This window comes from Bos taurus, chromosome 16, assembly GCF_002263795.3.
Source record: "Bos taurus isolate L1 Dominette 01449 registration number 42190680 breed Hereford chromosome 16, ARS-UCD2.0, whole genome shotgun sequence".
Classification (NCBI taxonomy): domain Eukaryota; kingdom Metazoa; phylum Chordata; class Mammalia; order Artiodactyla; family Bovidae; genus Bos; species Bos taurus.
The window spans coordinates 55,090,458-55,103,501 of record NC_037343.1 but is presented as its reverse complement, the minus strand read 5'-3'; the positions used below and the strand labels follow the sequence as shown (position 1 = coordinate 55,103,501).

At 41.1% G+C, this 13,044-nt stretch overlaps 2 protein-coding genes across 4 annotated transcripts in view; one reads left to right on the top strand and one right to left on the bottom strand.

Moving 5' to 3' along the window:
- The window catches only part of KLHL20 (kelch like family member 20), a 71,300-nt gene extending 63,010 nt beyond the window's left edge, over window positions 1–8,290 (bottom strand). Inside the window, exon 1 of one of the 2 annotated variants that reach the window (XM_005217060.5) lies at window positions 7,972–8,290. In XM_005217060.5, coding sequence (XP_005217117.1) covers window positions 7,972–8,153 — 182 coding nt within the window. In that variant the 5' untranslated portion in view covers window positions 8,154–8,290. 2 annotated transcript variants of the gene reach the window in all.
- Window positions 8,092–13,044, top strand: part of ANKRD45 (ankyrin repeat domain 45) — a 51,953-nt gene continuing 47,000 nt past the window's right edge. Inside the window, exons 1-2 of one of the 2 annotated variants that reach the window (XM_059875798.1) lie at window positions 8,092–8,185; window positions 12,586–12,955. In XM_059875798.1, the coding sequence (XP_059731781.1) occupies window positions 12,601–12,955 (355 nt within the window). In that variant the 5' untranslated portion in view covers window positions 8,092–8,185; window positions 12,586–12,600. The remainder of the gene's footprint in view (window positions 8,186–12,585; window positions 12,956–13,044) is intronic. The other variant, XM_002694095.7, reaches the window with a different exon arrangement.

Below are 13,044 nucleotides of genomic sequence, written 5' to 3'. Positions count from 1 at the left end.
TACAACATGTTCTAAAACCTCTATAGTTAAAACTGTGATTTTGGTGTATGAACAGACAGATGAATAAAGCAGGGTAGAAAAATCCAGAAATAAACCAAAGAACACATGGAAATTTAGCACCTGATAAAGCTGCTATTTCACATCAGTCAGGAATACATGGACTGTTTCATAAATGATACAATGTAACTGTGGAAAAAGGTAACATTGAATGTACTCTGCATAAGGAGCTGGACCCCACTGTAGTCTCAACAAAGACCTCTATGAAGGTCTATGATGACACTATGGGAAGTTCAGAAGCAGGGATGGCCCTTCAGAGTTGTCACAAGTTGGAATAAAGGAGCTGGGTCTTTCTACCCCACAACAACCAGATGTATCAGAAGTTTAAATGCAAGTAATGAAAATCTAAAATAGTACAAGAAAACAAGGATGGATTTTTTTTTATTAAATATGCAGGAAAACTTCCCTGACTATAAATCAAAATCTAGAGGCAAAAAGATTGACAAATTTGAATGCATAAAAAAGTTTCCATGGAAAAAATATTACAAATGAAGTTAAGAAAATGACAATTAGGAAAAACATATTTGCAATATAGGATTCATAATGTACTAGATCTTCTAAAAATGGAGAAAGAAGAAATAATACAGATACTCTGGCAAACATATGACAGGCAGTTCACAGAAATAGAAATGATCCTTAAACTCTTGCAAATATATTCAGTCTCGCTCAAAATAAGATAAATTGCAAATTATAGCTACACTAAGGATGAGATAGCTGGATGGCATCACTGACTCGATGGACATGAGTCTGAGTGAACTCCCAGAGTTGGTGATGGACAGGGAGGCCTGGTGTGCTGCGATTCATGGGGTTGCAAAGAGTCGGGCACGACTGAGCGACTGAACTGAACTGAACCGAACTGAAGACCTACCAGTAGGCAAAAATCCAGAACTGGACAATCTGCTTTGTTGGCATGACTGTGGGGAAGGAGGCATTCTCATTAATTGCTGGTGTGTGTGCAAAATGATTGAACTTCTTTGGGCAGGGTTTTGGTAAGATTTAGCAAAATTATATTTGCATTTACCCTCTAACTCAGCAATCTCACTATCCCAAGGAAATACTTGCAAAAATGAAAAAAGAATTATGCATCAGGTTATTAACTGCAGGATTCTTTTTGGAAGCAAACGCATGGAAAACAACCCCAAGGCTTCTCAATAGGGGATTGATTGAATAAGCAATAGGATAGCCACATAATAGGATTATTCAGCTAAAAAAAGAAATGAGGATGATCTCTGTATACTTGCACAGTGCAATCTTTAGGATATATTGTTAAGAAATAAAACCTAAGTGAACAGTGTTTATAATATGTTAACTTTGCTTTTAAAAGGGTATAGAAATATGTGTGATGTAAATACTGTATGTACTTATTTTTTTTAAATAGAAAGATAAACTTAGAATAAAAATGGTTAGCTAGAGGGGAAAGGAAGGAACAGAGAAATCAAGGACGGAAGTCAGATATCTCTGAAAGTATTCAATTTTATATTTTTATTTATTAAATGTTCTTAATAACTAAAAATTCATTTAAGGAAGCTATATTTTTACTTAAATAAAATTTATTACTTATTATCTTATTATTAAATAAAATTTTTTATTTCAATAAAATTAAAGACATTTTATTTAAACATCTTTCAGTTCAGTTCAGTTCAGTCGCTCAGTCGTGCCTGACTCTTTGCGACCCCATGAAGCACAGCACGCCAGGCCTCCCTGTCCATCACCAACTCCCAGAGTTCACTCAAACTCATGTGCATGGAGTTGGTGATGCCATCCAGCCATCTCATCCTCTGTCATCCCCTTTTAACAATTTTTAAATAAAATTTAATCAAAAGAGAAAGAAGCAATACCTGAATATTGAAAAACAATTGGACCTAACTGAATGACAAATTGGCATATAGTGAATCCTGTAATGCATAGTGATTTTAGAGCATAGGGAAAAGGAAATCTGAAAAAACTTCCACCTTTTCCCCTTCTATTTGCCATGAAGTAATGGGGCTGGATGTTTTTTTAATATTTAGTTGTAAGCCAACACTTTCACTCTCCTCCTTCACTCTCATCGAGGCTCTTTAGTTCCTCTTCACCTTCTGCCATTAGAGTGGTATCATCTGCATACTTGAGGTTGTTGTTTCTCCCACGTATCTTGATTCCAGCTTGTAACTCATCCAGCCCGTCATTTCTCACGATGTCTCAGCGTATAGGTTAAACAAACAGTTGTACTCCTTTCTCAATCTTGAACCAATCAGTTGTTCCATACAGGATTCTAACTGTTGTTTCTCAGGAGACAGGTAAGATGGTGTGGGCATTGGGTCTTAATTGCAGGCTCTCTAGTTGTGGCATGCAGGCTTAGTTGCTCCACAGCATGTTGGATCTTAGTGGGATCTTGGTTCCCTGACTAGGGATTGAACCCTCATCCTCTGAATTGCAAGGCAGACTCAACCACTAGACCACCAGGGAAGTCCCCAGTATGCCAAGGACATGGCGCTAATTAGGAAAAAGTGGGACCTTGACACATGGAATGGTGATATCTGGGGTCATGTACCTAGAAATATTTAATTCCCAAAGATCCATGAACCCTTTGAGCCAGGAGAATTAAGTCACTAACTAACCTGGCTAGGGATGTAATGGACTTGAAAATGAAGGAAAGGGACAAGGTGTTCAGGATCCAGGAGGGTATACATGATGATGGAGTAAAAGGGACTATATCCTAGGAGTTCAGGATGTCTTGGTGAGTACACATGGGACTGAATTCTGAGAGTGCTGGATCAATGTGGATAGAATACAGAGTTTCTAAGGCAGTTTAATTAATAATTTGGAAGCAACTCTCTTGGGTTACAGGATTTAACAACCTGACAAGCATCTCAGGAAATGGGGTAAACATGCTGTCAGAATGGTTTCATACATATGGAAAGTATGATGACTCATATTAAATGAAGAAGATTGAACTGCCATGCAAGACAGTAGATCAAGGGATTTAAAGTTCAAAGAAGTGAGCATGCTAAAATGGACATAAGCCTGGAAGACTCACCAGGCAATAATATCCATGGGACAGACTAGAGGAGATACCATTTACCAAAAGGGAAGGTGCTAGAGAGAAGGGTACCCAGAATCACTAATAAGTTCAGTAGTGGCTCGCCAACTGCAGCCCAGACTGATGGTATGCTAAGTCACTTCAGTCGTGTCCGACTCTGTTCGACCCCATAGATTGCAGCCCACCAGGCTCCCCCATCCCTGGGATTCTCCAGGCAAGAACACTGGAGTGGGCTGCCATTTCCTTCTCCAATGCATGAAAGTGAAAAGTGAAAGTGAAGTCGCTCAGTCGTGTCTGACTCTTAGCGACCCCATGGACTGCAGCCTACCAGGCTCCTCCGTCCAGGGGATTTTCCAGGCAAGAGTACTGGAATGGGGTGCCATTGCCTTCTCTGAGACTGATGGTAGGAGATGCCAATTAAAAACTGGGCTTATTGATTGTCCTGGGGATGTTACAGATGACTCCGGAGGCTGAGCTGATACTGCATGGATCATGGCCCTGCCATAAAGCACATTATTAGCACAGACTATGTAGCATGGTTCTGGAGAAGGGGTCACAAAGAGTTGGGTATGACTGAATGACTTTTCACTTGTCTACTAGGGCTTGCCTGGTGGCTCAGTGGTAGAGAATCTGCCTACTAATGCAGGAGAAGCAGTTCCATCGCTGGGTTGGGGAGATCCCCTGGAGAAGGACATGGCAACCCATTCCAGTATTCTTGCCTGGGAAATCCCACGGACAGAAGAGCTTGATGGGCTACAGTCCATGGGAGTCACAAAAGAGTCAGACATGACTTAGTGACTAAAAAACAGCTAAGTTGTGTCTACTAAGCTTTGGATTAAAATAATATGTTCGCTGATATCAGGCAGACCGATATATCTACCTTTATTTTTTTAAGACTGAACTCATTATCCTGGTTCTGTCCCTAAATCCATATTTAGGAAACCACAAGCCACCTGGTCACAAGAGACAGAAACCCAGGAACAACTTAGGCTCCTCTTTGTCTACGATTTCGTCCTCTCCAAACCATTCTCCCCATTGCTGTCTGACCTCTTCCAATGTTTCTAACTACACCTCTTACCTCTATCCCCAACACATACTCTTGCTGTTTCAACCCACTTAGGTTTCACTAATGCACTTTGCTGTTTACTTTGTGCCTCCGTGAATTTTACATTTCTTTTGGATTGCCATTTCCCACTCCTCTGCCTGTTGAATTTCTAGTTATCTTTTGAGTTTGGATTTTCACTTTGCTACCCACTATCATATTATTCATTATTACAAGCCTTTGGTTATCTGATAAATATGTCTTATATATTTACACTTAAGTCACTAACTCAAAGATGTTGAAATCAAGAGGGTGGCAGAATATTAGGGCATTTTACTAGAAATCTGCCTCCAGATTAACATTGATCAACTAACCTATAATATCAAGCACAGTTGTTCATCCGTAAGTGAAACACATAACTGCAATATTATCCATTCCAAATTTGAGGTATTTACCCCTAAGGATAGCATGTTTCTAAAATAAAGCCATTCTATATATTCCCCCTCCTGCCTCCTCCATATTATGGGGCAATGATGTTGCAAGTAACAAAAATCCAATCTCTTTTGGATTAATTAGAAAAAAGTAATTTATTGACTTACACAATTGAAAAAGGAAGGTAAAAAATGGCATTGGGTATTCTAGCTCCAGAGCTCAAGTGGCACCCTCAGGATTCACTTCTTGGCTCTTCTGTTGCTCTGTCAAGCTCTCTCCACATGGTGGCAAGATGGTACTGGCAACTCAGCCTGACCTCCTTTCATCAAATCTTGCTGAAAAAAGAATGCCTATTTACATACTGCTCTGGCAAAAATTCAGGACTAGCTTTGATTACACTGATCTATGTTCCATGCCTTTTCCTGATCTAATCACTGTGGCCAGGGGTGAAGAAAACACTGCTTAGCCAGGACTTGATCTGGAGTGGGATCAGCCCCATCCAAACACAGGCTGAGAGTATATGAAAGGGATTCTGTACTAGAAAACTGTGTGCTGTTACCAGAAGAGGAAGGAGGGGCAGGCACAAACAATGGATGTTCAGTACCTCCTTCCTCAAGTTTCAGCTGTGGAGATTAGTTATATGCAGAAACAGTCCTGTTGTCATACACCAGGAGTGGCACTATTATCTAATCACTGCCAAAATAATGGCTCAAGATATTTTAAAATTAACTTATCAGTTTGGACAGGCATCCTCTAACACGTAATTAGTCTATAGCTAACTGGTGGCAATCCTGTGGTAATTTAAACCCAGACTGATCTAGGTTCAAATTCTGGTTCAGCCCTTTCCTTGCTGTGTGGTCTTAGGTAGGTGACTCAACTTTGCTGAGTTTGCTTAGTTTGAAGAATAAAATACCACTTTCATTGAGGTGCTCTGAGGATTGGATACTATTTATATGAATCACTTAGCACAGTATTCAGCACACGATAGGACTTCAGTAAAAAAATATAAATATTAATATAGCACATTAAGAGGCTTCCCTGGTGGCTCAGTGGTAAAGAATCTGCCTACCAATGCAGGAGACGTGGGTTTGATCCATGGGTTGGGAAGATCCCCTGGAGGAGGGCATGGCAACCCACTCCAGTATTTGTGCCTGGAGAATCCCATGGACAGAGGAGCCTGGCGGGCTTCATTCAGTCCATGGGGTCGCAATGAGTAGGACACAACTAAGCAACTAAACAACAACACAGTACATAGAGTTACCTTAGAGTAACTTTCTCAACTAGTTAACTTATCCTATTATTTTATCAGAAATAAAATTGTATAAAGAGTATAATTCTGGGACTTCCTTGGCAGTCCAGTGGTTAATCTCCAAGCTTCCAATGTATGGGATGTGGATTCAATCCCTTGTCAGGGAACTAGAATCCCATATGTCATGTGGTGTGGCCAAAATTTTTTTTAAATAAAAAAAATATTTTAAAAAGAATGCAATTCTTAGTATAAAAGTATGGAATTCAAGAAATACAATAATTAAAATAATTTAAATTCTACTCCGAGGACCCATTCTCTTAGAGTAGAAAAAATTTAAATTCAATCAATTTGGAAAGCTTTCTACCATAATTTCTTGAAGCTGACCTAATTTCAGGGGGGCTTGAAGACTGCTTATTTTCTCTGTTCCTTAAGTCTTCTGTACAACAAGCCTTCACTGTATTCCTTGACCCCCATTGATAGCACTCACAGGTTGTTGCTGATATGCCTCTGGTACATTAATTTGTCTCCTTCAGATCCAATGCTCTCTGTTCAATACTCTCATCTTAAGCTTTCGGTGAGGGGCATGGGAGTTAGAAGTGATGGTAGGAGTCTATCTGCTGCACTTGGTCCATGGTAGAGGCAGGAATCTCTTTCCTAAGGCCAGTTTCAAACCTGCTGCTGCTAAGTCGCTTCAGTCGTGTCGACTCTGTGCGACCCCATAGACGGCTGTCCACCAGGCTCCACCGTCCCTGGGATTCTCCAGGCAAGAACACTGGAGTGGGTTGCCATTTCCTTCTCCAATGCATGAAAGTGAAAAGTGAAGTCGCTCAGTCGTGTCCGACTCTTAGCGACCCCATGGACTGCAGCCTACCAGGCTCCTCCATCCATGGGATTTTCCAGGCAAGAGTACTGGAGTGGGGTGCCACTGCCTTCTCTGAGTTTCAAACCTAGCCTGCCCCAATGAATCATGCAGCTGTTTCTGACATGAAGTTAAGAATAGAACAAGGCTCCTCTGTTTCTAGTATTCTCAGACCTATTTAATGTCTTCCCATTCTTCCTGGCTTTCAGAGTACTACAAATAATCTTTAAGCACTCTATTTATTTTTTAGTTATTTAATTCAATTTTAGACTTTCAAGAAACACTTGTATTTGGGAATACACAAATACATCCAATGAAGATTAATTAAAAACAGAATCATGCACAATCATGCATCATAAGTCATCTTGCATCCAGACACTAAAAGACTCTCCTGAAACTAAATACTACGAAAAGGAACATATTAAAAGTGAAACACCTAACATGTCTTGCTCTTCCACCAACTTCAGTAGGAAATGAGTGTTTAGTAAAGCAAATGTGCTATATCAGGGATGGCAGGAGCAAGCCAAGAGCTGACAAAGCTTCTAGACTATTGTTTTCGACTGCAATGTCAACTCTACAATTCTGATTACCACAACTTATTTGAATAAGAAATTTTAGTATCATACTTCAATTTTTTTTTCAAAATTACTCTTGTATTCCAGAAGTTCAGAACTATGATAGTGACAGTTTGCTTGGGCCTAAGCCAAATGTTCGCTTTAACACTAGGCTATTTAGCCTCCAGCTAAAATGTCTATAGAGTTCCTCTAAAATTACCTCCTCCTTAATGCTTTCCTTGTAGAAATAGTAAAGAAATGAATGTTTTCCTCTTCAGTACAAAAACTTGACGGTTTTCACTCCGTGATCGATGTGAATATTTACATAATTTCTGGGCAAGCTTTGCCCTTCTCTGCTGGTTTCTTTCGATGCTCCTATCCCACCTCCATCATTCTCCCCTTTTTAAAAGGTCAACTGTTTTGTATCTTAAATTCCTGAATCAAGAGAAATAGTTTCCAAGGTGCTTCCGCTCCTGCCATAGTTGGCACTTGTGAGGTCTCTTGTAACGTTTCTTGTTGGTGACAATGACCATAAACCATAGGAGAAAGAGCCTTAGTAAACCAGAAAATTAAGCAAGTTGCCCGTTATAATTACAACCTTTCGTAGTTTAGACTGCATCCTCATATTTCCAGAAAATTCTTCCGTTTAAAGGCTAAAGGTCAGACTAAGACTGGCTGGCAACCAACACACGTATCTCATTTTAAAATTTTATTTTTTAAGTTGTAAAATAAATATGGACCATATAACTGTAAACTTACAAAATGCAGAAAAATCCCGCACTCCGCCGTCCAAACACAGCAAATAAATAGTTTTGACGAAATCTCCCGCGTCTCCCGCGTCTCCCGCCTCTCGCTTCCTGCACCTTGCAACCTTGACGTTTGCGCGCCGCAGTCGCAGCGCTTGGGGTGGCGCTGCCGAGCGCCGGGTGCGCCGTCGCCATGGTAACCACGCAATCCAGGGGCCTCGGGAACGGTGAGTCTGAATCCGGAGGTCCTGGGTCTGGGTCCGCGGTCAGAGGGGCGAGGGTCGGCGCACCGCGTGGGTGTTGAGGAGAACTAGCATCTCCCTGCCACTTTGTTCGGTTTGGCTAGAGGAGAGTGAGCGCCACCGCGGCGTCTTCAGGCTTTGCCTCAGAACCGAGCGCTGCGTCGCGGGTCGCGCCCCGAGGGCCGACCCTGTGCTTCATATGTCCCCTCCGGCCCACTCCCAGCTCTCCACTGAGGCTGCCACTCTCCGCATCCTCGTCCTCCGGCGTTCCCTTTGTTTAACCCTAGGAGCCCTTTGAGGCCTTCTCCTTGAGCTGGCACTTAAAATCCTCAAGGGACTACATTTTTCGAAGAAAAAATTCAGTTGGTTTAAAAGGCCCTTGAGATTTATCCCTCTACAACTTCATACAGCCTTGTCTGCCTTCCTGGCCCTTTGTTTTTGCTTATCCCATTACCTTCTTTTAAGGCTCCTGCTCTTCAATACCAACTGTCACCTCTTCTGGGAAGCCTTCCGGGGAGTCCAGTTTCTTTCCTTTCCAAGCACCCTTTACTTAACACGTCCTTTATCCCACTGCATCATTGCTGATTTGCTTGTGTCTTTCCCACCAGACTCTGATGTCTGTGAAGTAGAGACCTATGTGATTTTATATTAGGAGTGCATTGTTGTTGTTTAGTTTCTAAGTGGCACTGAACTCTTTGAGGCCCTATGTACTATAGCCCAAGAATACTAGAGTGGGTTGTCATTTTCTTCTCCAGGGGATCTTCCTGACCCAGGGATGGAACCCACATCTCCTGCATTGGCAGGTGGGTTCTTTACCACTGAGCCACCCAGGAAGCCCCATGAGGGCCTTAGCAGCCTCCAAAGAATGCAACTTTTATAGTTAAAATTCACACTAATTTAGTAAGGCAGAGCTATTCTCAATTCATTGTTGAGAATGAGTTCAGAAAAGTTGCATTATTAATAAACCAGGACTAAAACATGGGTCTTCTGACTCATAGTCTGCTCTGTCATTCTGCCTTCAGAGTTCCAGACCTCCTCTCCTCTCCATGGTCATGTTCTGTATGAAGTGTTGGTTATGTGTGGTGGGGTTGCAGTTTTGATTCATGTTAGAACTTTTCTGGGCCAAGAAAATGTCTATCCATACAGTAACTATTACAAATCTAGTAAGAATTAGAACTTAAAACAGAATTTAAAAAAAGATATATTAATTATTTTAACAATAGCATAAACCCACTGCATAGTAAACATAAGTTACATATTTCTTATGGGAAAAACTATTATCTAAAACAAACATATTAGTTTTTTCAATATCTAAAAAGTTGTCTAAGGAGACTTTACAAATAGCTGAGGAAAGAAGAGAAGTGAAAGGCAAAGGAAAAAGGGAAAGATATATCCAATTGAATACAGAGTTCCAGAGAATACCAAGGAGAGATAAGAAAGTCTTCTTAAGTGAGCAATGCAAAGAAATAGAGGAAAACAATAGGATGGGAAAGACTAGAGATCTCTTCAAGAAAAATAGAGATACCAAGGGAACATCTTATGCAAAGATGGGCTCAGTAAAGGATAGAAATGGTATGGACCTAACTGAAGCAAAAGATATTAAGAAGAGGTGGCAAGAATACACAGAAGGACTATACAAAAAAGATCTTCATGACCCAGATAATCATGATGGTGTGATCACTCACCTAAAGCCAGACATCCTGGAATGGGAAGTCAAGAGGGCTTTAGGAATCATTACTACAAACAAAGCTAGTGGAGGTGATGGAATTCCAGTTGAGCTATTTGAAACCCTAAAAGATGATGATGTGAAAGCACTGTACTCGCTATGTCAGCAAATTTGGAAAACTCAGCAGTGGCCATAGGACTGAAAAAGGTCAGTTTTCATTCCAATCCCAAAGAAAGGCAAAGCCAAAGAATGCTCAAACTACTGCACAATTGCACTCATCTCACATGCTAGTAAAGTAATGCTCAAAATTCTCCAAGCCAGTCTTCAGCAATATGTGAAACGTGAACTTCCAGATGTTCAAGCTGGTTTTAGAAAAAAAAAGCAAGAGAGTTCCAGAAAAACATCTATTTCTGTTTTACTGACTATGCCAAAGCCTTTGACTGTGTGGATCACAAAAAACTGGAAAATTCTGAAAGAGATGGGAATACCAGACCACCTGACCTGCCTCTTGAGAAACCTATATGCAAGTCAGAAAGCAACAGTTAGAACTGGACATGGAACAACAGACTGGTTCCAAATAGGAAAAGGAGTACATCAAGGCTGTATATTGTAACCCTGCTTATTTAACTTCTATGCAGAGTACATCATGAGAAACGCTGGGCTGGAAGAAGCACAAGCTGGAATCAAGGTTGCTGGGAGAAATATCAATAACCTCAGATATGCAGATGACACCACCCTTGTGGCAGAAAGTGAAGAGGAACTAAAAAGCCTCTTGATGAAACTGAAAGAGGAGAGTGAAGAAGTTGGCTTAAAGCTCAACATTCAGAAAACTAAGATCATGGCATCTGGTCCCATCACTTCATGGGAAATAGATGGGGAAACAGTAGAAACAGTATCAGACTTTATTTTTTTGGGCTCCAAAATCACTGCAGATGGTGATTGCAGCCATGAAATTAAAAGACACTTACTTCTTGGAAGGAAAGTTATGACCAACCTAGACAGCATATTCAAAAGCAGAGACATTACTTTGCCAACAAAGGTCCATCTAGTCAAGGCTATGGTTTTTCCAGTGGTCATGTATGGATGTGAGAGTTGGACTGTGAAGAAAGCTGAGCGCCGAATAATTGGTGCTTTTGAACTGTGGTATTGGAGAAGACTCTTGAGAGTCCCTTGGACTGCAAGGAGGTCCAACCAGTCCATCCTAAAGGAGATCAGTCCTGGGTGTTCATTGGAAGGACTGATGCTAAAGCTGAAACTCCAGTACTTTGGCCACCTCATGTGAAGAGTTGACTCATTGGAAAAGACCCTGATGCTGGGAGGGTTTGGGGGCAGGAGGAGAAGGTGACTACAGAGGATGAGATGGCTGGATGGTATCACCGACTCGATGGACATGAGTTTGAGTGAACTCCGGGAGTTGGTGATGGACAGGGAGGCCTGGCGTGCTGCGATTCATGGGGTCGAAAAGAGTCGGACATGACTGAGTGACTGAACTGAACTGAAGCAGAAGATATTAAGAAGAGGTGGCAAGAATACATAGAACTATCTGTGATCAAAAAAGGTCTTCATGACCCAGAGAACTACAATGATGTGTTCACTCACCTAGAGCCAGATATCCTGGAGTGTGAAGTCAGGTGGCTCTTAGGAAGCTTTACTATGAACAAAGCTAGTGGAGGTGATGGGATTCCAGCTGAGCTGTTTCAGATCCTAAAAGATGATGGTGTGGAAGTCCTGCCTCGATATGCCAGCAAATTTGGAAAACTCAGTAGTGGCCACAGGACTGGAAGCGGTCCGTTTTCATTCCAATCCCTAAGAAAGACAATGCCAAAGAATGTTCAAACTACCACACAGTTTTGCTCGTTTCACATTGTTGTTGTTCAGTTGCCAAGTTGTATCCGACTCTTTGCAACTCCATGGACTACAGCATGCCAGGCTTCCCTGTCCTTCACTATCTCCTGGAGTTGCTCAAACTCATGTGTGTTGAGTTGATGATGCCATTCAATCATTTAATCCTCTGTTGCCCCTTCTCCTCCTGCCTTCAGTCTTTCCCAGCTTCAAGGTCTTTTCCAGTGAGTCGGCTTTTCACAAAGGGTGGCCAAAGTGTTGGAGCTTCAGGTTCAGCATCAGTCCTTCCAATGTATATTCAGGATCTATTTCCTTTAGGATTAACTGGTTTGATCTCCTTGTTGTCCAGGGGACTCTCAAGAGTCTTCTTCAGTTCCACAGTTGGAAAGCATCAGCCTTCTTTCTGGTCCACCTCTCCCATCTGTACTTGACTCCTGGAAAAACCATAGCTTTGACTATATGGACCTTTGTTGGCAAAGTGACCTAATTTTTAAGGTCTTAATAATCTGGCTTCAATGATCCAACTGTATTGATTACTTCTCCCCAACATGGATCCTTGTTTAAACAGATGAGTCCCTTTAACATTCTCTTTCAATCTTTTCCTAATGAATCTCACCCACATTGATGTTTTTTCTCCTGTTCCTATTGAATTTACTGTTTGCATCACACATTCAGCATTTTAGTATGTACTCAGGCAGTCTATTGGTGCATGAAAAACTTTACTGATTGAATGAATGAAGTATCTTATTTTATAATTATTTTGAACCAACTATTTTCATTCCATTCATATTGTCAGTTGACTGATCAAACAAGTAAATAAACAAATGCTGATTTGTTTGAGTATGTTTCTATTACTTTTTCTCTTTTTTGATCTCAGGTGTTTTTGGAGTTAATGGAGTCAGAAATACCCCCAGAGTCAGAGAGTTCAGAAAAATTGATATTTTCCTCACCACAAGAAGAAGAGGAAGAAGAAGATGATAGTGAAGAAGAAGAAGAATCCAAAGAAGCAGAGGAAACTGCCACCATTAACCCCCTCTTACCACCTGCTCTCACAGGGGATGTAGAAGGTTTGCAGAAGATTTTTGAGGATCCTGAGAACTCTCACCATGAGCAGGCCATGCAGCTACTCTTGGAGGAAGACATCGTTGGGAGAAATTTGCTGTATGCAGCTTGCATGGCTGGGCAAAGTGATGTGATTAGAGCTTTGGCCAAATATGGTGTGAATCTGAATGAGAAAACCACCAGAGGTATTTTGTCTTTTTTCTCTCATCACTATTACTTATAACTACCTAAAGATTCCATGTATTATCTTTAAATTTGGATAAATTTGATGTCC